The sequence below is a fragment of the Elephantulus edwardii genome, unplaced genomic scaffold (assembly GCF_000299155.1).
Source record: "Elephantulus edwardii isolate Elephantulus edwardi_28Jun2011 unplaced genomic scaffold, EleEdw1.0 scaffold00203, whole genome shotgun sequence".
NCBI classification, from domain to species: domain Eukaryota; kingdom Metazoa; phylum Chordata; class Mammalia; order Macroscelidea; family Macroscelididae; genus Elephantulus; species Elephantulus edwardii.
Window position 1 is genome coordinate 1,574,343 of NW_006399953.1, and position 25,089 is coordinate 1,599,431.

At 43.6% G+C, this 25,089-nt stretch overlaps 1 protein-coding gene across 1 annotated transcript in view; it reads right to left on the reverse strand.

Annotated features, from left to right (window-relative positions):
* FAT3 (FAT atypical cadherin 3) overlaps positions 1 to 25,089 on the reverse strand; it is a 779,036-nt gene that overhangs the window by 60,646 nt on the left and 693,301 nt on the right. The window contains exons 13-18 of the mRNA XM_006897182.1: positions 19,604 to 19,993; positions 16,717 to 16,931; positions 12,705 to 12,842; positions 11,679 to 11,822; positions 7,811 to 8,008; positions 4,018 to 4,816 (exon numbers count right to left, since the gene is read on the reverse strand). Coding sequence (XP_006897244.1) covers positions 4,018 to 4,816; positions 7,811 to 8,008; positions 11,679 to 11,822; positions 12,705 to 12,842; positions 16,717 to 16,931; positions 19,604 to 19,993 — 1,884 coding nt within the window. The remainder of the gene's footprint in view (positions 1 to 4,017; positions 4,817 to 7,810; positions 8,009 to 11,678; positions 11,823 to 12,704; positions 12,843 to 16,716; positions 16,932 to 19,603; positions 19,994 to 25,089) is intronic.

Consider the following 25,089-nt stretch of genomic DNA (forward strand, 5'->3'; position numbering starts at 1 on the left):
GATTAAAATATAGGGCAAGAGCATCTGTCTGAAATGTAAGTGTGGTTATTGGTGGCAGCTGTGTCAGCCCTAAGTAAAGATTGCACGTGGGAGAGACGGAAATGAAGCCACCTTGTTTGCCAGGCCTCGGTTTGGCTGCTCGCTGAATCACTGTGACCCACAGGGTGATTCATCCACTGCTTGCTTTATGGAAACAGAGTGCTAGATTCTTCCTCCTAGTCCATCTTAGTCTGGACATTCAGCTTAAATCTGTTTCTATCATAGCAGCATGTAAGCTTCCACTGCGTACTGGCATTGCGTGAGACACATTGGCCAGGAATCAAGCACCTTTTAACTCACAGCCAAACACACTGCCATTGAGTTGATTCCAACTTCTCGCTATCCTACAAGATGACAAAGAACTGTCCCTTTGTGTCTCTGAGGTTCTAAATCTTAACAGGGGCAGGCTGTTTCACACTTCTTCCTTGGACTGGCTGGAGGATTTGAACCACTCGCCTTTTTGGTAGCAGCCCATAGGTGGTTTTAATATCAGAGAGCTACTGCATAAGACCATTATTGTAAAAACTGAAGGACAACTAAGAAAAAGTGTATGGGGGGAACAAGGGAGGAAGGGTGGAATGAGAGCAAGCATGGGCAGGGGGCAAATCACAGGGTCACTCAATTTAGTGGGTGGAGGTAAAGGATAAAGGAAATGGGAAAGATCTCGTGTGGACTTGAAAAGATGTGGTAATGGGGGCAGAATCCAATGGTGATTAATTCCATACAACACAACGTATGGGAATAATAGTATGAAGCACAATGCCAGTGAAGGAGAGTGTGAAACACACACCCCCCCGAATATGAATAATTACATGCATACTAATTTAAAAAAGGAGAAAATATCACTTTAGCTTTCACATGCTAAGAAAAAAGCTTGGTGGCTTGAACCTATGCAGTTGTGCTGCAGAAGAAAGACCTGGCGACTTACATCTTTAGAGATGCAACCAGGAACACTCCAAGGAGCAGTTCTACTCTAATGAACAGGGCTACAATGAGCTGGGGGGGGGGGGGGGGGGAAGTGACTCTGTCAACTAACAGTGATGACACAACAATTCAGTACTTGTAGACGAACTTCTTAATTTCATAACTCAGAGGCAGCTACTTCCTAAGCAGCGGCCACGCAGGCTGGGGCCATACCTTTTGAATCATCAGTGCCTGGACACTGCTGCCTCCACAGAGCTTCGCTGAACGAAGTGAGTCCTTGGAGTGCATAGATGAACCTGTGGGTGCAGTTTCTCCTGCAAGGGATGCCCGTCCAGAACCCCCAGTGAACCCTGTGCTGAGGCCCCACCATAGCCTGCTGTACACAAATCTGTCCACAGAGAGGAAGCCCAGGTGAGGCCTGACCAGCTGGCATACATAAATTCCACATGTTGGCAACATCTGCCAGAGTTGCATTCCACCCACCATGCATGCTTTGGGCTATTTTTGGGCTAATTTACATATTCAGCAGGTTTGGATATGGCAGCCTCCACCGAGTGACAATACAAGGTGAACCATCTGGGTACCTGCAGAGCTGATGGCAGGCCTCTGTGCTGTGTGGAGGGATGAGTGTCGCCCGGCGAAAACTGTGCTCCCTGGGCTCTCTCTCCAAACAGAAACAAAGAACTTCCTCCATGAAAAGAGGCCAGGGACCCTGTCTATGTACAGTTACCTAAAAATATGTGTGCCTAATGGCCTCTCAGTTCACCACAGTCCCTTGAGATTCAGCTCACCCTAGCTAGAGGGAATTCTGGGTGCAAGTGTCCTAGAAGACAGCAGTGAATTGATGGAGACCAGTACTGCCCACAGCCTGCAACTCTACAGAGCAACAGCCTTTGACCAGCAAGGGTCAGGGCTCAATGACTGTAATTACCTCAACAAGCCTGAACCTTTCCATCCTTGCTGCTCGCAGGGCTGAATCCATCCCTTGACTTTGCTCTTGGACATGTGACCTCTGTTTTTCACTGAGGCAAATTGAACTGCCCTTACCCTCTGTAACAGCTTCCCAACGCGTATCTCTGACTCTAGGCTGGCCCCTCTAATCCATTCCCCTCTACAGGCAACATGCTTTTTGTGAAAGATTGATCTGACCTTGTTTCCTTCTCCAGCTGCCAACCAGTCATGGGGATTGTCTCTACGTTCTCCCTCTTGGCTAACTGGCCTTGTGTGACCACTCGGGCTTCTCACAGGGGCTTGTCATCAAGCCCTATCTCCTCCCTGTCCCTCAGGGTGGTCTACTTTCATACTTACAGAAGCTATCCCACTGCCTGAAACATTTTCTTAGTGCGTGAGGAGGTACGCTGTCTACATAAAAGCCGTTGCACTTGCTTCAAATCCACCAATTGCTCCCAGGTAGAAAGATGGACAATTTCTTCCTGTTCAGTTTGCAGCCTCTGTAAGCACACTGGAGGATCAGCTACAACGGCAATGATTTTTCCTTTCTAACCCTCTTCAAAGGGGCTCTGGAGTGAAGTATGGAGGGGATTGCACTTGTAGCCCCAAATCAGAGTGTCTCAGGCAGTTCTAATGTACCAGTGGGAGAGAAAAGGGGAGTCTCTTTCTGTTAAAATTTATGTCCTCTGCAACCTAGCAGAAGCTCACCATGAGCTGGAATTGACTCTCTGGCAGTGAGGGACTGTCTGCACAATGCTATTAGTATGCATTACTGTTGCTGGTGCCACGTAGATGATTTTTGCTTCCCAGTGACCTCAGGGAGCTCTGGTGTTCTACTGGTAATGAGTTGTGCTGGGAATCCAAAGATATGTGATTTAAATCCACCAGCTGCTGTGCAGTCCTGTGCAATTAACTGCCTCTGAAAACCCGCTGGAGGATGAGTTATGGGTTGGTTCTGATTCGACAGTATAACAGCAAGAAGTGGCCTCGGGGTAGCAGGTAGAGCTGACTTGAAGGGTTTCCCATAAGCTTCATGGGAGCAGATCATTCATGGGAGCAGATCATCACACTATCCTCCTGGGAGCCACTGGGTGAGTGGGCAGCTGAGCAACTGACCATTGTACCAACAGCATTTCTTTGTATAAATAAAGCCTTTGAATTATGCTGTTGATGAAGAATATTGAACAGAGTCTATATTGCCAAAAGAACAAACAAATATATCTTGCAATAAGTGTGGCCAGAATGCTTCTTAGAAGTGAGAATGGCGAGATTTCATCTTACTTATCATGACACGTTATGATAAGGAGAGGCCAGTCCCTGGAGAAAGACACCACACTCAGGAGAGGCGAGAGTCAGCAAAAAAGAGGAATCCTTCAAGGAGATAGATGGACTTGGTGGGTGCGGCAATGGCTCGGGCACAGCAGAGAATGGGGGCCAGGACTGAGCAATGATTTGTTCTGTTGGACACAGGGTCCCTATGCAGGGAGCTGACTTTATGGCACCTAAACCAACAACACAACAATTCCTGCTTGCTCTTTATCTCTACTTAGAAGACATTCCTCTAAAGAAGTATGTCTTCCCACAGGGCTTTCCATTCCCCCTGCTATAACCTAACCACGTGGGCTTGAGCTTTCCTTGTGAATGAATGCTTGTGCAGCTCACTGAGCTACAAGCTTCATAAAAGTAGGAGCTGAACTTGCATACCTCTGGAGCCTGGTATCTATCGTGATGCCAAGCACTTTGTCTTCTTGCTGTGAGCTGCTACTGAGCCAATTCCTATGCATTCTGGCCCCCATGTGTGTAGAGTACAACTACTCCACAAGGTTTTCAAAGCTGTGACCAGTGAAAAGTGTATCACCAGACCTGTCTTCTATGGTAGTTCTGGATGAGTTTGAACCACCAACCCTTCAATTAGTAGTTGCTCTTTTAATCATCTGCACAACTCAGACTCCAGGGCATATAGTAGGCGCTCAGGAAATATTTTGTTGACTCAGTGATTGAATGAACACCACTGAGTTAGGAATTGCAGCTGCATCTCCTGTAATCCCGAGAGATGGGGTGGTGTGGTGTGGTGGGGTGGGGGGTACCCTAGGCCAGACTTACCATTGCAGGTGCAGCGCACGTTCCTGTAGAAACGTGGACACACAAAGCTGATGCGGGCTGTGCTGTAGGTCATGAGCGCGTGGGAGTCCAGAGACAAGCCCTGCTCGCAGTGCTGCTCCTGACAGTCCAGCCCTGAGCAGTTCTTCTCCAGGATGGCGGAGATGCGCATGACGTTCTCCAGGTGTCTGCGGGCGTTGGACAGCTTCTGGATGAGGTAGGCTGGCTTGTAGAACTCACTGCTATGCATCTCCACCGCAAAGAGCATGTCCAGTTGGCCGGTGCCCGCCACGGGCTGGATGCTGATGATGTGCAGGCTGTCTTGCTTCTGGGAGAGGACTGCGTTCCGCAGCGTGCGTCGGAAGGCCAGCATGTGCAGCCCCACGAAGTCCTCAGGGGACACGTTCTCAAAGCGGATGGTGACGGTGTTCTGCAGCATCTCGTGCACCAGCTGCTCCACGTGCACCACCACGTCGATGGGCACCTGGAAGCGGCCATCACTCACCGACACGTTCAGGACGTACTTGCCACTGTCCAGGCCGCCCAGCGCAATGATTTTCCCGTCGTGGCTGTTCACTTTGAACAAGCTTTTCTGCTCGGATTTCAGGGCAAATGTGAGCACGTCATACACGTCTTGATCCGTGGCATGGATCTTCCCGATGACCCCGCCAGGAAAGTCATCCTCCATGGTGACGATGAAAATTTCCAGGGGGATGGCCGTGGGCTTGTGGATACTTTCCTCAATCACCCGCACACGGATGTAGGAGCGAGACACTTGCTGGGGTTTCCCCGAGTCCTTCGCCTAAAGCAATTGAGAGGGAGTAAGAAAAAGGACTGAGACAAAGTTTTAATAGTTGTAATAGCTGTAAACTAGCCTCAGAAGATGCGTGCACCTGAATCCCACTCGCTTCTTCCTTCAACACTCTCCCCTCTTCTGCAAACTCTTGAAGCTGTGCATTTAACCAAGAGGTGTATTTTCCGTCTTCCGTACTCATATACACACTTGGTTATGAACATTAAGACATGTCAACACAATAAAGTCGGGTGAGGTATATAGGGAGGAAGGAGGTTAAGAGGTGCAAGGAGCCCCACAACAGGGTGGCGGGGCTTCCATTTAGGGCAGAAACACAGCTCCTGTGTTCCTACTGGGAGGAGGAATCTTTGCTCTTTTGAGTGTATTACTTTTGGTTAGACCTGATTTCATCCTTCTGTCTATTTTTAAAAAAATCACAATAGGATAATTCATGTGGGTTTTGCACTATGGTAGAGTTTCAAATGAAAAACAATGCACCAATAGGAAAAATATATAGCATGGAATCAATTTCTTTTCTCTTGCATTGTTATTTAAGAGTTGAGAGAAGAAGCATGGTGATAGCAGATCTTTCCTGAGCATCTGCCATGTATGGTGAAAGGATATTAGTGTGGTGGGGCTTCATGAGAAGGGGAGATTGCCAGGCAAGTGTCTGAGCATGTGGGGATGAGGGTAGGTCAATCCTTGAATGAGGAATGTAGTGTAAGAGCATCGGCTTGGCCATCACCCGGACCTGAGTTCAAATCTTGGCTATTGCCACTCACAGCATTCCTTGTCTTGAATAAGCTGCTGAACTTCTCTGAGCTTCAATGTTTTAGAATTTGTTAAAGTAAAGCAAAGTATATGTCTCACAGGAATATGTGGGGCTTAAAAGAGATGACTGCCACGTTCTCAGCCCAGATCTGGCCCACAGAAAGACCTTAAAGCATGAGAGTTAATGTGATTGTTGTTATTTTTAACACCAAAATCATTAAATCACCACTTGCTTTATCTAATGGACTCCGTGAACAAGAGATGCTGAAATAGAAGGTTGATATAAAATAAGATTAGCAAGGTAGTTGAACTTTATGGGTTTGGAGTTCCATAAAGATGATGATGAATTTGAACTTTATGGATGAGAAGTTCTCAATCTAATGTCAGAGGTCAGAAAGATGACAGCAATGGGCAGGGCTTCTGTGTGTTGAGTGCTAGAAAGTAATGGACTTGTGGTCTGGGGAACACAGGAGAGTAGAGTCTGCTGAAGGCATTGGCATTCAAAACTCAAAACCAGAGTGTGGTCCAGAATTTAGCCTGCAGACTACACATTTTCAGGACACAGGGTAAACAGATGTGGTTTTAGTTCAAGGCACAAGTTGGCAAGATTTTTCTTTTAAAAAGAGCTAACTAACAGCTATTTTAGATTTGACAGATTGTTTGGTCTCTTTGCAACTACTCAACTGTGCTGTCAGAGGAAGGGAGAATAGGCAAGGCTGTGTTCCAATAAAGCTTTATTTACAAAAACAGACTGAGAGCACGATTTGGCCTAGGGGCTGTAGTTTCTTGGCCTCTGGTTTAGGGGAATGACAGGATCCAAACACAAAGTTTGATCTTGGAGGGCTCTGGCAGGACATGGAAGACAATGAGGCTGAAGTCAGAGAATCATCTGGGATGATCATGCAATAGCACAGGGGCAGAGTGATGTGGCTGAAAGCAGGGCAGGGGTAGGGGGAATGGGACTGACATAGACAGGGACAGGACTTGCTATAAACAAAATAAGAGAGACTCTAGGGAGGAAGCCCTCTATGAAGAATCCAGAGTCTGCAATGCCAAAACTCTCATCTCGAACAACTAGAGCGACTACCTTAACAACAATCTTAGCTTCTATAAGGCTTTAAAAATAGCTCCTTGCCCTTGAGCACTTACACTGGGATATACAAATTTTACACTGGATGGAGTGACTGAACATATCAGTGAAAGAATTCAATGATATGAAGAAGTTCCTTGATGTGTTCAGAAGACATGAATTTAGAAGATTTCATGGAGTAGAATTCATTGCCGTGGAGCTGGAACTGAGTCATAGCTGACCCTCTGGTAGGTTTTCAGAGGCTATAAATCACATGAGTGGAGACTACTCATCTTTCCTCTGCAGAACAACTGGTAGATTTGAACCTCCAGCCTTTGGGTTGACAGTGCATCTCCTTACTCACGAGGCCACCAGGGCTAAGATATAACTTACTAAAAGGGATAATGTAAAAAAATAAAGTCGTGAAAAACGATAAAGACATTGTTAGTATCATCACCACGAAGAATGAATTTAGGTTATCATTTGTGAGAAATTGTGGTGAAAATGTTCATTCCATTTCAGTGATGGAACCAAATTGGCAACAATCATATGAGCATTTTGATGTTATCTTATTGCCAGCTCCTACCTAGATATTGTTTTAAGCCATGTTACTTTACACTCCTGTGTTGTTCATTTCATCCAGCACAAAGACTTTGAGGAACTGGTTTGGGGAGTCTCAGTCATCTTCCAAGCCTCTGCCAACTGAGACCTTGGTCCATGTTCGACTGAGGGAGGTCTACCAAGTAGAAGCGCAAGGACTCAAGCACATTAAGAAAATGATGTGGGTTTTTCGACTAGGGTGATGTGGCAGAGCACCCCATCTAAAGCAGCAAGCCTTGAACAATGGGTTGTCTCTAGGGGTCAAGTAGAAGCCCGGGAATTTCCAGACTGCAGATTTAAGCCCTTGGCTGTCTGCTTGACAGACACTACAGGAACGTATCTCCTGAACAATGCTGGGGGAATGTTCCTCCCTTCCTTCCTGTTCAATTTCACACACAGAGGCCGCTTTTATTGGTGTGAAATTGAATTTGAGATTAAAAGGGGAACATTCCTGCATGGTAATGAATTATGTTGACTTGTTCAGCAAAAGAAAATCATGCAATGAGTGCAGAAGCAAGCAGGGGTGGAAACCAGCCCGATGAGGACAGAGAAGGTCACCATACCTGGACACACAGCACGTATTCTAGGGACTCCGTGTGCCGGAAGACCACAGCTGACCTCAGAACCCCATGTGGATCCAACATAAACTCTTCCTCTTCGTTACCAGACAAAATAGAGAATGAGAAAGGAGGCCCATTGTGAAAGGAGTCTCTGTCTGTCACCATGAGCTGTAGAATGCTGGTGCCAACTGGCTTGTTTTCCTGCAGGAAAGAGTGTATGAAAAAGGAAGATAAAATGACACTTCTGCTCACATTTTTAAAATCACAAACCCATCATTAGTGAGTGGGGCCACTGTGCAAGATAGCAGACTCTTCAGCAGAAGGAAATCCCTGGGTATTATCTTGTCTCCTGAGAACACGTGGCATGTGTAAGCCCTGGACTCTCCATTCTTGGCTTCCTCCCCACAACTGCCCCATGGAACAACCAACTGCAGATGAGAACACAAGAACTCATGTGGGAAGGGCCCACACATGCCAAGGAGGGTCTGGATTATACCTTGTCCTTTATAGACTTGAAATACACTGAGCGTACCCAAGGAGCTCTGGGAATAAATGGCACTCACCAGCCTCAGTGACTGTGTTAAAGATCCTCCTAGGCCAAGATATCATTAACCTGAAAGGCATTTTCCCTTACCTGTCACAACCTGACACTGTGCCATAGCACCACAACACGGGCCTGTGTATGTGTATATATGTGGGCAGGTCGATGACTTCAGAGTAAGAATAAAGAGACATGTGTCAAGTGGAGAATTGGGCTTTATGCAGCTTGGATCTGTTCCTTGAGGAAAGGGCAGAGGAACACAGTGTTCTACAAGATGTGAACACAGAGGAAGAAAAGACTGAACTTCATCAGAAGACCTGGATGTGATTGGGCATGTAAACATTTTACAGAACTCTTTGCCTTTTCCTCTAAAGCAGAAAGATGAGTATCTTTTATCTTTCCTTTTGGGGACAAGTGTAAATCTCATTTAGAAAAGGTAAAATGAGATTTATCTATGACTCAGCTATTGGTTTTCTTGCTCTGCTCTATTTAAACTTTATCATGACCACAGCTTGGGCTTGAAGTCAGTCTTATCAGTTCAGAGCTTATGTTGATATAGTTTGGCCACAGAAATGAAGATAATAAAACACTCAAGTTTAGAAGGGAGCAATTCATGGGTCAGGAACTCTTTCGCTTCTATTATTCTTATAAAAACTACATGCTGGACTTGAGAGCTTGAATACATTAAAGATTCAATTCTACCTGCGAACCACCACCATGGCAGGTAGAGGCATTGCTGCTGGAGGGCTAATGGACTATGAGAACTGGTGTATAATAAGTGTTTAGGTTGCCCTCATTCATGATAGCCTAGCAGGGGGCATGTGAGAAGCTGTCCAAGCTTTAGGTATGTGACAAATCCATCTTTGTGAGTTCTCATCCAACTGTGCTATGCCTGTGCATGTCAGGTTGGTGGAGGTTCAACATCAAGCTGAGTAAAGATGATGCTACAAGAACCTAGGGGAATTGGCTGTTGTTGCTGAGAGCTGGCCTCTAACAACCTCATTAAACGCTCCCTGTCCCTTTACCCTCTCCATGATTCAGTTACACTGGACCTTTGTGGTGTGTAGAGCTTCCATTGGCTGATTTCAGAAGCAGATCAGTGGGAATTTCTCTTATTCTGAAATATTTCTTGTTCTGAAACTTCTGCATCAGAGCAGCACGTAAGCGTCCAAGGACTGGAGTGGTGGCTGTGCATCTGTTTGGGATTGAACCTTGGTCTCCTGCCCAGAAGGTGAAAATTCTCCCCCTGAGCCACCATGGGCTCGTCTCTTTAGGAAAGCCACAGAGAGGCAAGCCCTTGAGAGTATTTGTTGCCTTGGTGGGGCTGTTAAAGCCTTAAGGCAGAGAGCCGCAGGTCAAGGACGTTAGGGAAGGACATTTGAAATGCAAGAAATGAATAAATAAATTTGGCTTTCAAATTAAAAAAGTCTTGGGATAAGGAAGTCATTCTGGGTTAGAAAAAGAAGAAATTATTTTTGAAGGAGAGAGAAGTCCTCGAAGCCCTGAAGCCCTCTTCCTTTGCTCCTTTTCTCAAGTGCCCCCTTGGCCATCAAGAGGCAGCGTCTCCTGTGGGATCTGCCATTCGCCAGCCTCGGCCCCGTGTAGATTTACTGTTTCACACTGACAACATACTCAGCACTGTGCAAAACAGAAGATTTATTGATTTGTTTGCTCACTCTATAAAGGCCACGTTTCCTCCATAGAGGACAGCGAAAGGGAGAGAAAATGTAAGCCCTCAGGGTCACCTCTGAGAAAGAAGGGTGAAATATGACAGACACAGGCTCAGCACTCCAGGGGGGTGACAAGGTCCCTGCCCGTGGGCTCCAGAGTCTCAGTTCCTTCACTGTTGACTTCCTGTTGTGCCTTTGTAAACAGCCTGTCAGGCTGGCTGACCGATATATATCTTAAAACCTCATCCTGAGGACTCAAAGCCTTTTAGTTGTGTGGCCAGTGCGGAGAGCCAGTAAGAGGCAGGGGGTAAGAGGCAGGGTGCGCCATTCTAAGAGTGTAGGGGAGAAGTGTGAGCTGAGAGGAGGAGGGATGGAGGCAAATGCAGGCTGCCTGGTGCAGTTCTGTGGGAGCAGCAACAAGGCAAGAATGCAGAGTTGCTTCAAAAAGCATCTGAGAGGACAGGAAAAGGAAAATGCCCCAGTGAAGGAGACCGATTTTGCCAGCAAAAAGATGTGTCTGAACCACTGACATTTTGGTTAGAAGGGTTTTCTTGCTCTGTTTTTTTGTGTTTTTAAATTTTTTTTTTTAGAAAATTATTATACTAGTCTTTGTTCTGCTTTGATGACTGCTTCCTGGTCCAAATATAGGTTTTGCATAATCACAATCAAATGTTCCAGGATTCCTATTCTTCTCAATTTTAGCCAAAATTTGTTGTGACCCACACGGTCACATGCAAATGCTTTTGCATAGTCAATAAAGCATAAATAGATATTCTTCTGGTAGTTACTCTCAGCCAGGATCCATCTGACATCAGCAATGATATCCCTGATGCTATGGCCTCTTCTAAATCCTGCTCCAATTCTGGCAGTTCCCTATCTATGTACTGTTCCAACAGCTTTTTAAAAGATATTCACTGGTATTTTGCTTGCCTATAAGCTTTATAATACTGTTCAATAATTTCCACATTCTGTTGGATCCCTTTTTTGTGGAATGAGAACAAATATTGATCTCTTCTTGTCAGTCATCTAGACAGCTGTCCTCCAAATTTCCTGGCATAGACTGGTGAACACACCCAGGGTTGCATCTGTTAACTGAAATTAGTTAATTAGGATCCCATTGATTCCTAAGGCCTTATTTTTTGCCAATGTCTTCAGTGCAGTTTCAACTTCTTCCTTCCCTATTGGCTCTTGTTCATATAGCACTTGCTGAAATTTTTTAGTATTCTAAATTCTTTTTGGTACAGTAGCTGAATCATTCAGCATATTGCCCATGCTATATTTCAATACTGGGACTTGAGGCTTAAAATTGTTCTTCAGTTCTCTCAGCTTGTGAAACACAAATGAGTTCTCCCCTTTTTATTCTCCAATTCCAGCTTTCTGCACATTCCATTTTAACACTTTGCCTTGTCTTCTCAAGCTGCCCTTTGACATTTTCTGCTGGCTCTTTGACTTTATGCACTTTGCCCTTTGTTTTTAGAGTCCAGTGTAGGCCAGGAAAACATTTCATTCAGTCTATTGTATGAACGGTCTCCATGAGTTGGTGTCATCTTGACTAATCCTCTGTCTAATCATAATGATAGTTCATGATGGAGAATGCTTAAAGCAGAAAAAAGAGGCTGAGTGTACAAGGGCAAGTGTCTGGTAGGTGACGTTCGCTTACCTGAATCACAGCAGTGTAGTTAGCAGGCGTAAAGACTGGGCTGTTGTCATTCACATCAGAAATGTCAATGTTGACAGTTGCAGTTGATGACAGGGCAGGAATGCCACCGTCCACTGCCTGGACAAGCAAGGAGTATCCAGACACCTGTCAACGCACAAAGCACCCACGGTGAGCAGGGCAGCAGTTACATCTTCCGTTCACAGGCAGAGGGACCCAAGGGCCAGACAAGTGCTTTGTTAAAGACCAGATTCTGTGGTTCTCCAGACCAGAGGTCTCAGTCTAGGGACACCACCGATGTGAGGCGGGCTCATGATTTGTTGTTAAGGGCTGACCTGTGCACTCTCTCTGCCTCCTGAATGCCAGTTACATGCCCCTTCCAGCTGTGATCAAATGTCACCCAAAATCCCTGGGAGTAAAACTCACCATGCATGTTCAGAACCACATTCTAGGCCTTCAGAGATGTCACCATCAATCTGTCATATTTCTCAGCCGTAATACTTCGGCAGTCATGGGACTATGCCCTACACTGGAGTCTTTCTGCTCCTCGGCATTTATTATGATAACTGTCCCCATATTTAATTTCTCTTTGAGGAAACATTTTTGTTCAAGAAAGGACATGGTTAGAAACACAGTTTCACTCAGAGAGAAACATTTTCTGGATCATTTGTCCTGACTTGGATGCCTTCAGGGGATTGTGAGGTATCTATTCACCTAGGCTTCCCAGGGAAGCCTAAGACACTTTCCTGCTCCTTCATACCAGGAAGGAATACATTTCAAACCAACAACAAAAGCACACATTTGCCTTTTCTTTAAAGCTTTCAAAATAAGAGACTTCCAGCATTGACTAGTGGGAGATACTTTTGATGGTCTAATCCAAAACATCACCTACTGTATTATAACTTATACCTATTTATTCTTATTACTTAGAATGGAGAAGTTTCTTACTTATTCTCATGACTTGTACCTCTAATTTCAGGGAAAAGGTAGTGTGGGTGAGAAGGGGGTTGCTGGCTCAAACTACCTTACCCGTTCTCGATCCAATTTCTTCTTGACCTTAACAAGCCCCACAACAGGATCCACAGCAAATTCATTGTCTCGATCTCCATTCACAATGGAAAAATGAATCTGTCCATTGGGTTGGCTGTCTACATCTTCTGCTATTAGCTTCATAGTAAAATAGAAAAACAAAGAAAAGGTACTAAATGAAAGATAGAGGAAAGATCTGTTCTGAGGGCCCCAGATTTGTGACAATGTGTAGGGCTCTGATATGAGCTTGTCCCCAGTATAAAAGGTGATTTGTTTTCTCTACAAGGGTTGCATTGAGCTGCCATTTCATTTCTCTGTGAATTCTGATTTCCTACAGCCTGAAAATTGTTAGGCCTAGTTTTCCTCAGGCCTTAAACCTGTAAGGATGAGTGATAGAGAGAGTCAGGCATTCTCAAAACCTGTGCCTCTTCATGTTAAAAGAAGCCAAAAAAATGATTCTTTGCAACACAGCAAACACTCTCTCAGTATTGCTGGGTTAAATGTGTACAGAAATAGTCTTACAAAGGAAAGACGGGTCAGAGGTTCACCTCCAGTATATAGATAATATATTGTTAGTCACAAAACCCAAAAGTTAGAAACAACCAAAGCATTTATCATCAAACAAGTGGGTGAAAAAGAATGTTTGAATTTAAAATGGAATATTATTCAGGCACAAAAAAAGAAACAAAGTTTTGAAACATGCTATGATACTGGACACATCCTGAAAACATTAGTAAAAGAGAAACGTATATACAAAAGGGCAAACATTGTCTGATCTCTCCTGTAAGAAACATCTAAGATAGGTCAATGGGTGAAGAGCTAAGTGGACTGGTGGTTGTCAAGGCATGGGGAGAGGTGGGAATGAAGGACTCTGGACGATGACAGTGGGTTTCTCTTTGAATTGAGGAGGTTTGGAGCTACCTGGTGATGACAAGTACACACTGTGAATGTGATTGATGTCACTGGAGTGTACACTAAAAAGAAATAGTTAATGTAAGTTTTATGTTATGAATCTTTGATAAAGATATTTTATTAAAGATAAAATAGCAAAGATATTTTCCAGTATGTTTTGGAAAGGAATGTATTATTACTTAAAAGGGGATTGTGAATTCTCACTTCATGTTGCTGTAGGAATTAGAGACAGAGGAAAGTGAATAGAAGGGACCTGCCTAACCCAGTGATTAGGTGTAGGAATAAGAGACAGAGGAAGGTATTAAAAGAAGATGGAAAGAGTATACAGAGTCACTGTACCACAGAAGAATTTCATGAAAGAATGTATGAGCAAGAGCCTGTGGTGATGAAGGAAGAAGTTCAAACTGCTCTGAAAGAATTGGCAAAAAACAAGGCCCTAGAATTGACAGTATATTAATTGACATATTTCAACAAACAGACACTGCCCTGGATGCACTCACCAAGTTGTGCCAAGAAATATGGAAGATAACCACCTGGCCAATTGACTGGAAGAGATCTATATTTGTTCCCATTCAAAAGAAAGGTGATATGACAGAATGTGGAAATTATCAAACAATCTCATTAATATCATATGCAAGCAAGATTCTGCTGAAGATTATCCAAAACTGACTGGAACAGCACATCAACAGAGAACTGCCAGAAGTGCAGGCTGGGTTTAGAAGAGGTCGTGGTACTAGGAATATTGTAGCTAATGTTAGATGGATCTTGGTGGAAAACAGGGAATCTGTGTTTCACTGACTATGCAAAGGCATTTGACTGTGTGGACCACAACAAACTGTGGCTAACTCTGAGAAGAATGGGAATCCCAGAACACTTGATCATGCCTGTTCAAAATCTGTACTTGGTGGACCAGAAGGCAGTCATCAGAACAGAGCAAGGAAGCACCGCATGATTAAAAATTGAGAAGGGTGTATGCCAGGGATGTGTCCTATCTCTATACCTTTTCAATCTATATAGAGAACAGATTATCTGGGAGGTTGGGCTCTATGAGGAGAGAGGTGGCATCAGGATTGGAGGAAGACTCATCAACAATCTGCATTATGCAGATGATACAACCTTGCTTGCTAAAATTGAGGAGGACCTGAAGCGCTTGCTGCAGAAGGTCAAGGACTGAAGCCTTCAATATGGATTGAAGCTCAATATCAGGAAAACAAAGATTCTCACCACTTGGCCATTTGGCAGCATCGTGATGGATGATGAAGAGATTGAGATTTTAAACAGCTTTAGTTTGCTTGGCTCCACAATCAACACTGTTGGCACCAGCATCCAGGAAATGAAAAGACATATTGTGTTCAGAAAGTCTGCTGTCATAGACCTCTCCAGAGTACTGAAGAGCAGTGATGTCAATCTGTAGACTAAGGTGCATCTGATATATGCCATGGTCTTTGCAGTCACTTGCTATGCATCAGAGAGCTGGACAATGACTAAGGTTGATAGAAGGAGAATTGATGCTTTTGAGCTGTAGTGCTGGAGAATAGTATTGAATATACCATGGATTGTTAGGAGAACAAACAGGTTCATCCTGGAGAGGATGAAACCAGGCTGTTCGTTGGAGGCAAAGATTCTGAAAATTTGTCTGATATACTTTGGACATGTTGAAAGGAGGGACCAGTCCTCGGAGAGGGATGTCATGCTTGGGAGAGTGAAGGGACAGCGCAGGAGAGGAAAATCCTTAATGAGAGATTGATTCAGTGACTGGGGAAATGGGGATAGATGTGTCAGAGACAATAAGATTGGCACAGGACAGAGCAGGGCTTAGGGATGTTATACATAGGTTGCTAGGAGTCGCAGGCAACTGGAAGACACCTAACAACAACAACAACAACAACAACAACAACATCCCAGCGAGATGGGGTCATCATTCCTGAAGTCTAATCGGTGGTTCAAAAGGCCTTAAACTCTCAGGACACATGGCTTGTTCACACTGCTATTAGAAAGAGCCCTTCTTAGAAGGCTTTGGAAGAGTTCTTCTTGGAGTCCCCCCAGAAACCCCACTTAGAGTCAGTCATCCAACCCTGTGTGTCTGTGGGGCAGGAATGGAATTCTCTCGATTTTTAATTATCTCATAACATACCAACTAAGGTCAGAAAATAGCACTGGTCTGTCAAGTCGCTCTATAGAGGTAACTCATGATTGCTGTGATGGTAAACACTGTGACACTGATGTGTCAAATATGATAATGGTTACCCACAGTGGACAGTGTTTGGTGGCGCTCCCAGATTAAAACAGGCCTGAACGCAGAAGTGGCATCCACTTCAGAAATAGCTTGCCTCCAGAAACCCTATGAACTTAGAGAGACGATGAAAGTTATACAAGTGCTCAGGTCTTTCATTCATACGGTCGCTATGAGTTGTCTATGACTCAAAGGGACTTAACAACAACAAACAATGATTATAAATGAATTTCACATATAAATGGCAGGCTTATTGTTGAGCTAGAGACCAGAAGAGCTTCCCAAGAAAGATTATGGTCATTAGTCATTTTTGAAATTTGGAGCAAAACTTATCACTATAGTTCAACTTGCAAATGATAGGCCTAGAAGGTGAACATTAACACCAGGCAGGAGCTCTCTCCTCAGAATAATCCACCACATCAGATCAAATGGCAGAATTTGCTCAGGAAAAAACTCAGGAAATGGTAGCTTGGAAGGCTTGATGGAAATGAGAATCACAGGGAGGAAGTGGGTAGAAGCCATGACACTGTGGCTGTTCTAATTAGTGTTATAAAGCAAAAATGTGTATGAATGGCTGAAGGGAAAATCAAACTTTCTTTATAAACTTTAAGCACAAGACAAAGAAAAAATTTTCTTTAAAAAGGAAAAAGTTAAAAGAAAAAAAAGTGTTTCATGATTTGGTGGGTCTCCCCCCCCCCCCCCCCCGCTCCCATCCCGCAAAGAATACACATCCTTGGGAGAAATGTGACTATAAGAGATACCACAAAGAAAAGTCTGATTTGAATGCAAGCTAAACTCTGCTTACTTCTCTCTTTGAAGAGTTATTGCTCCATATTATCTGGAGCCCCCCTCCTTACTGGCACCTACCAAAATGACAGAGTCCCCGACAGAGGCGTCCTCACTGATGACAGCGCTGTAGATGCCCTGGCTGAACTTGGGAGGGTTGTCGTTCACGTCCGTAATGTTGATGCTAACCGTGGTCACAGCACTCAGGGCTGGGGTACCGCCATCTGTAGCTTCCACCACCAAGTAAAACTTTTTGCACATTTCATAATCCAGGACTTCAGAGACAGAAATTCCCCCTACAGAGAAAAATAGATACTTTTACATTTGATTAGGTAAAAACATGGGTCAGCTCCATAATCTTGGTAATATTTATAACATCATCTCCAGCCAAGAACTTCCAATCTATAGTAATCTGTTTATTTAATGTCTTGCTGAAAACATTCCAGAAGCCTGATTAATGCTGTCTGTTAAAACACAGCTATCCATCAAACACAGCACTGAGCACATTAGATGTCTTTGCATTTTTTTGTAACAGTTCCCCGACTTTTCTAAAATAGCTAGAAAGACTGAGGTATTGTTCTCTCTTATGAAACTAGGGAGCAGGGACAGAAATGAACATCCCTGATACCAATTCCTTGATTCCTCAGGTAAAACCCAGGCAGACTGAGAATGAGCCGAGCAGTGTGGACACAAATGTATGATTCTGCCTTTTGTCAGCAAGCAGATTGCTCTAAATTGAACTGCAATGAATTAATGGCTAAGGTGCCTTGCCAAGGGATGTGCTTCCCTAACCAATTACTGCTAACAGAGAGCAAAGATCTCAGAAGTCCTCAGAGATAGTGATAGAGTGGGAAAGGCATTAAACAATCCAGTGGTCAAATACCAAGTGTCAGTTCAATGTCCACAAGTACAGAATGGTGATGACAGTGTCTATGAGGGGTTACAGACAAAATGTTGCCTGCACCATCTATGGACACTGGTAGACTGGATAGTTGTGATGAAGAGTACTTTGACTGAGTTTTGGAGGGAAGTGACAGGTCTATCTTAGTCTAGAATCTCCGCTGGGACTTCTTTAGCATCATAGCAACATGTGAGCCTCCACTGTGAGATGAGTGGTGGTGCACAGTAGGTACTGGCTGGGAACGAGTCCCAGACTCTTTCCTGGAGGTGAGGATGCTACCAGTAAGCCAAGGATTAGGTGAGCAGAGCGAGCCTCAGCAGCTAGCAAGCGCTGCTTCTAGGAGGAGCTCCATGGGTGCTCTTTCTCTTCCATCTGAATCCTTTCTGGGGAGGCAATCTAGCACTCAAAGGTATACAGTTTGAATCTCGCAGCTGTTCCACAGAGGATGGACAACCTCCTCCAGTATGATTAACTGCCTTTGAAAATGCTGGAGGGTCAGTTACGGATTGGTTCTGACTCAATGATACATAACAACAATGGTCCAACAACAACTGGCCACTGTTCTTGCTGAGCAGCTCCCAAGAACATTTACCCTCTTCTTCACAATCGTCAGGGCCATGGTAAGGTCATCCATCACCTTTGTGTACACTTCCAGACAGAGAACTTTCCTAGAAGCTGAGGTTATATTCAGACCAACTTTATACTAGGTGAGAAACAGAAGTCATACTTATAACCGTATCCTCATTGCCCCCATGATTAAATTTTCTTAGCAATTACCACCCTTAGCGCTTTATTCTGCATTGCAGTGTCATTATCCAATGCCAGATTTAAGCAGTACTTAGCCACTTTCTTCATGGTATTCATATACAACGGCTATAACTAGGCAGGTTAATAATAAAGGCGGAAAACACCCATCCACTTTAATTTGAAGTAATGACCTTAATAAACAGAGGCACTGCTGGGAGAAGTTGCTAATGCAATTCCTCCATCCATATTTCCACTTTGATTAGAGACAGGGCAGGGATGTAGCAAAAGTTTGCACCCCTACAAAATAACTGTATTATAGAGCTGTTAAGAGCACAGACTGCAGTGGGAAGACTCTGAGGTTTGAACTCTCAAAAACAGAAGGCCTCAGGGAAATTTCTTCTTTAAGTAAAACATTTAATACTGATTTGTTTACAAAGTTTGTCTATCAGAGAAATTTTTTAACCTTTCTAAACTTCTGCTTTCTTGTGTGAAAGTGAAAAATATAAAACAATTTTACAGAAACCTGGTGCATTTGTCACATTAAGTAAATGTTGCTAATTACTCTCTTTCTTTTTTCTTTTTTTTTTGTATCTTGAAGCTAGAGGGGCTTCCTTTACTGAGTGATAAGAAGGAAACTTGTGCAAAGAATGGGAAGCATGAGGTTCACTTTTTTCATCTACAAAAGGGACACTGACTTGCCAGTTCATAGGGGATGGAGGTCTGGTGGCCTAGTGGATAAGGAGTTGGACTGCCAACCCAAAGGCAGGTAGTTCGAATCCATTAAGCAACTGTGTGGAAAAAAGATGGAAAAATTCCTCCCATATGATTTACTGTCTCTGAAAACCCACTAGAGGGTTAGCTATGAGTTGGTCAACTACTAGTTGGTTCTGACTTGATGGCACATGACAAAAACAACAAAAATATTCATAGGGGAATAGATTAAAAACTTGAATATATGGAAGTATTTTATGAGTCGGGGTCTACACATAGGTCGTGCTAAGAGAAAATCTGGGTCTACCCTGAGTGAGAGAGGAGGGGAAGGAAGGGTCCACTCCCCAGAGCAGTTAGGATACTGTGGTTGTGTATTGTTGAGCAGGAACTGACTCATACTGACCTTTCAGTTGGTTTTCAGAGACAAACATTTCATGAGGACAGACTGTCAATTTTTTATAGGACAACTAGTGGATTTGAACTACATGCCTTTAGGTCAGCAATGCAACTCCTAATAAGAGTAGGCCACCAAAACTTGTAGTTAGAGCACTGGAAGAAATAAACAGTGTCACAAAGTCTCGAATCCTTAGCAGAGTGCTATTTACTTACCTGTCTTTGGGTTGATTCTAAATTTCCCTTGCTCGTTCCCAGATCGAATGAGATACGTAATCTCAGCATTTGTGCCAATATCTTTGCTGGTGGCAAAAACAGCAAGGACCTGAGTGCCCGGCGAGGTGTCCTCAGGCACAGAGACCAGGTAGTCCCTTCTCTCAAACACAGGGGGGTTGTCGTTAATGTCCAGGACGGTGATGGTGACAGTGGTGAGAGAAGACAGGGCCTGCCCAGGGCTCTGGTCGGAGGCTCGCACACTGATGTTGTAGGAGGACTGCTGTTCTCGGTCCAGCGGCTGCTCCAGCATGATGATGCCCGACGAGCCATCAATGGAGAAGAACCCATCAGCAGAGTCGGCCAGCGAGTACACCACCTCCCTGTTGATACCTGTAGAAAACAGCAGGACGTGAGCAGGATGGTTCTGGTTGATGCTCTGCACTATATTTTGTGGTTTTGCCAACTTTCAGAGCCACACAAAGAAACACAGAAATTAAAGAAATGGAGAACTGTGGCATTTTAAACATTTAAATTTCACTCTGTAGGAAATACACAACCATATTAATAGGCACAGAAACAGAGACATACTTGTAAGAAATACAAATAGAGATTCTTTTCTAATAGTTTTGAGGAAACTTGATATATTAAAAATATTATGCTGAAGGAAATATCTCAGTCACAAAAGGACAGATGCTGCTTAACACTACTGTTATAAAATAGGACTGACATGAGGCGGGGTTTGGAGAGAGAATAGGAAAAGAGTGGATAGATAATGAACAATGCATTAGGATAGATGAGGGAAAGACATGTCTGAAAGGAATACATGACTTAAGCATTATATGTATGACAACAATCTGGAACAAGAGATGCTTTGCAAAGTGGTCTTGGGGGAGGGTGAAAAGAAAGGGGAGGGAGAAAATGGGCAACAATCAATGAATGAAAACCCAACCTTTCTATAAACTTTTGTTAAGATCACAATTTTTTAAAAAGGGGAAAATATTTTTCAGGAAAAAAAAATTAAAGATATATGGGTCAAGATGTGTCACAGAAAAGGAAATCTAAATTAGTTTACTAATTACTCCAACTAACAAATACTTGTTTGGGATATACCAGGCATTATTTTACTTAGAGAGCAAGGATGGTCAAAATTTGTCTCACATGTTTTGGGCATATTGTCTGGAGAGGCCAGTGCTGGGAAAAAAACATAGTATTGGGAAAGGTGGAAGGTCAGAGAAAGAAAAGAAGACCTTCAACAAGATAGTTTGACACAGTGACTGTAACAGAGGATTCGAACACTTCAGAGACGGTGAGGGTGGTGAACGATGGTGAAGGGTAAAGCAAACCTTTTGATTGTTTTGATCTGTTGTTTGTAAGGTTGCTTTGACTTGAAAGTATTTAACAGTAACAACAAGCAAAATTCTGAGTTCTAGAGATTCTATAATGAACGACAAGTTTCCTGAGGAACATTTTAAATTCTAGCAGGAGTACATTAAAAAAATAACTTTAGTAAATATTTGTAAAATATATTTCATGATAACTATTAAAATTAATAATACAAACTAGAAATCACCCAATTAGAAATGAGCAAAGGACTTGGAAAGGTATTTTATCCTAAAGAAAAAATAGAAATGGCCAACATTGTTGTTGTTGTTGTTGTTGTTGTTGTTAAGTGCCGTTGAGTTGTAGACGACTCACAGCTACCCTATGAATAGAAGACCTGAACGCTTGTATAACTTTCGTTGTTTCTCCAAGTTCATATGATTTCCGGAAGCAAGTTATTTCGGAAGTGAACACCACTCTTCTTTCAAGCTTGTTCTAATCAAGGAGCTCCACCAAACACTGTCCACAATGGGTAACCATTATCACATTTGATGCATCAGAGTCACAGTGTTCAGCATCACAGCAACCAAGAGTTACCTCGGTACAGCAAATGGACAGACCAGGGCTATACGACCTAGAAGAATGTTTGACCCAAAACAATTAAAACCAAGCCTGAGGGCTGCAGATTAAAGTCACCCACCTTTGGCTTGGTCACATCACTTTCTGTCCACTAAGCCAACTGAGCTCTCTCTATGTTGCTGTTGTTGTTAAGTGCTATTGAGTCATAGATGACATAGGACAGACACATGGAAACATTCTCTATGTCATTACTTACCAGGGAAATGCAAATAAAAATCACAATAAGATCACTTCATATGCACTAGGAAGGTTAGACTGAAAAGGACAGATAATACCAAGTGTTGAGGATGATGTGAAGAAATTAGAATCTTCATACATTGCTAGTGAACTAGTACAACCACTGTGGAAAAGGAGAATGATGGGTCCTCAAAATGTTAGCCATAGAATCACCAATAGATAAGATCAGATCACTGTCACAGAGCGGATTCTGCCTCCAGGTGCTCCTGAGGTTGGAACCCTTCATGGGAGCAGGTTGCTTTGTCATTCCCCAAGGAGCAGCTGATGAGTTAACATCTAACACTCACCCCACTATGCCATCAGGGCTGTACGACTCAGCAATCTAGTCCTACACAGATACTCAAGACTTTACATTCATATGAAACCTTATGTTCATATAGAAACTTGTTCATGCACTTTCATAATGGCACGATTGGTTACAGACAAAAGGTGGAATTTCGTAACTATCCATTAACTGATGTATGGATAAGGTTATCCACACAATGGAATGTTAATCAGTCATAAAAAGAAATGAAATAATGTTAAATGCTACAGCGTGCTAGATGAAGAAGAGCTTGACGTAGTCCAGGATTTCATCTTGTTTGGATTCACAACACCAGCAGCCGAGAAGTGAGAAGATGTGTTGCACTGGGGAAATATGCTGTCAAGGTGCTGAGCAACGATGCTGCAAAGGAAGGACGAGGACTAAAACACACTTGAGTCAAGCTGTGGTCCTTCAATGACTTGCTTGTTGTGCATCAGAAAGCTGGACAACGACCAAGGATTGCAGAAGAAGAACCTGTGCCTTTGCGCTGTGGTGCTGCAGAGCACTAATATCCCACTGGCTGTCAAGAGAACACACAGTATGTCTTGGAGAGAGAGAGAAGCCAACGTGCTCATTAAAAGTGAGCAGAGCCTGTCCTTGGAAGAGGACATCATGCTTGGAAAGGTGGGGGCTCAGCTACAGAGAGGAAGACCCTCAGTGAACTGGCACATGACTGTAGCAATGGGCTTAAGTAGATCAGGGATGGTCAGGGGGTACAGGATTGGGTAAAGCTCAGGTGAGTTCTTCATAGGGTCACACTCAGTGGCAGCTAACAACAACAACATGCTACAGCATGGATGGATCTCAAAAACATGCATGAAACAGTTCATGTGGAATGTCCAGAAGAGGTAAGTTCATAGAGACAGCAGGTTAGTGATTGCTAGGATGGGGGCAGAGGAGGTAGGAGTGGTGACCACTAGTAGTGGTGATGGTTGGACAACCTTATGAATACACTGAGATGGCCAAACTGTACATCTCTGTACAAAACTCTTCCAAAATTGTGGATTTTATGGTATCACATTCTATCTCAAAAGAAATAATATTTTAAAAGGTAAGAAGTGATGTATGCATCCCCTTTTCCTTATGAATCAGGGTGAAGTCTCTCTCAGGGAGGAGTGATAGGGAATGGCAAAGGACACATTGACAAAGGAGATTCATCAGAACTGGCTTTGACAAGCACTGTGGCAATTGGACAATTAAAACAGACTTTCAAGGGGGGGAAAAAGAGGAACGAACTGGGAGGGAGGATAGAGAAAATAGTGCAACAATGAATGAATGGAAACCCAAAATCTCTGTAAATGTTCATTAAAATTAATAAAATTTAATTAAAAAAAGTGATGTATGGAGAAAAAAGGATAAAGAGCCCAAAGAAGTCTGAGGGTGGAGCTGAGAGAGTTACATTTTCAATAAAGTGGTCAGAGGAGGCCTCCGTGAAAAGACCTGAATAGAGTGAGGGAGCCGAACAATGTGAACAGGATTGCAGCACAGCTTTCTGTGACCAGGCTACCAGAGCTCCCCGGAATGATTCAGCATATAGATTGAAAAGGTATGGACAAGGGACGCATCCCTAAGGAACTCTTTTCCTGATTTTGAGACATGCTCTTAATGACACGAGTTTTTAGTCAGAGGTTTTAGCTATGACAACCATTTGAAAATGTCTTTGTGAATCATGGGATCCTAGAACTTAAACTCTTAGAGGGTAAGGTCTAGGCATGTGGTTTTTCTATTATAACACCTAACCATAGGGACAAACATTTGGCAGTAATAAGAGTTAAACCTTACTCCCTTAACGTACAATTTCCCTTAAGCCAAAATTCCCAGCAAGCCAATAAAATAATACTTTCAGAGAGGATGACATAAATTGCATTATGTGTCTTTAACCAAAAGGTCAGTGCTGAGAGCTCGTTCTTGGTCCCATTCCAGAGAGTCCATTTTTGCCAAAGTTTCATCATTTACTTTTATTTCTCTTTCAAAACAACCACCCTGTGATATATAAACATCTACCTCTGATTTTATTCGTACTGGGATTGAAAACAAGGTGGCTTTCCTTTTTCTCTTGCTGCCCCTTGAAATAAGGTCCCAGAGCAGAGGCTTTGAGGGATGCTATTTTTGGAGAGGCTACAAAATTAAATTCTTCAGCATAACTCCCTGGGCTAAATACACATCACAAAGGGTTGCAAAGGCAATCAGACCAAGCCTGTTCCTTCAAACAATAGCCCTGACCAGGTATTAGAACTGATCCTGTGCCCCACATGTCTCCTTGGCTGATCTGATGGGCTCAGGTTGCCTCTCAAAGTCACACAAAATGTGTTTTTTGGAAGCACGTAAGTGATTGACATGAATACAGGACGTTGGTTTTCAAATCACTCATCTTCCCCTCGGATTTGAATTCTACCTCCAGCATCTGGAACTCCTCGCTTACCACTTACCAACAAAATACACAGTGCAGGGAATTCAAGCAGCATCATCCATCTGTGTGTCTGCTGGGAACCACGACCCGTTTCACCAGTGCTTCAACCAAGTGCTGATGGGTGTGCCCGGGGCCACCAGCATTTTTAGGTAGCGCATGAGGGACAGCAAGCAAACTGCTCAAGAATTCCAGGAGATGTATCATTCGGCAAAGAAGGCAGTAATTGACTCATTTGTTCTGAAAGCTTGGTGGCACAACCAGCTGAGTGAGGAGACGTAGAGGTTGGCTTTGTACACTGCTGAGCTTTGCAGCAGCAAGGCCTGCAGGAAAGGTACTTTCAAAGGTTGCCTGCTTTCTCCTCTGCTCGGACAGATAGCTGAAATTTAATTAAAAATGTCACCCGTGTTCCCAACCTGAAGCTTGCTCTGCAACTTTGCCCTGAGCCCTCTTTAGAAGCACTCACAGGGCTCACATTCGGAAGCAGGAGCTGCCTTGTGCTCCTAGCTCTCTGCTCCCAGTGAGCCCTGTTGTTGGGAGCACTGCGTCTAGCCTGACATTTATCAGCCACACCAAGAC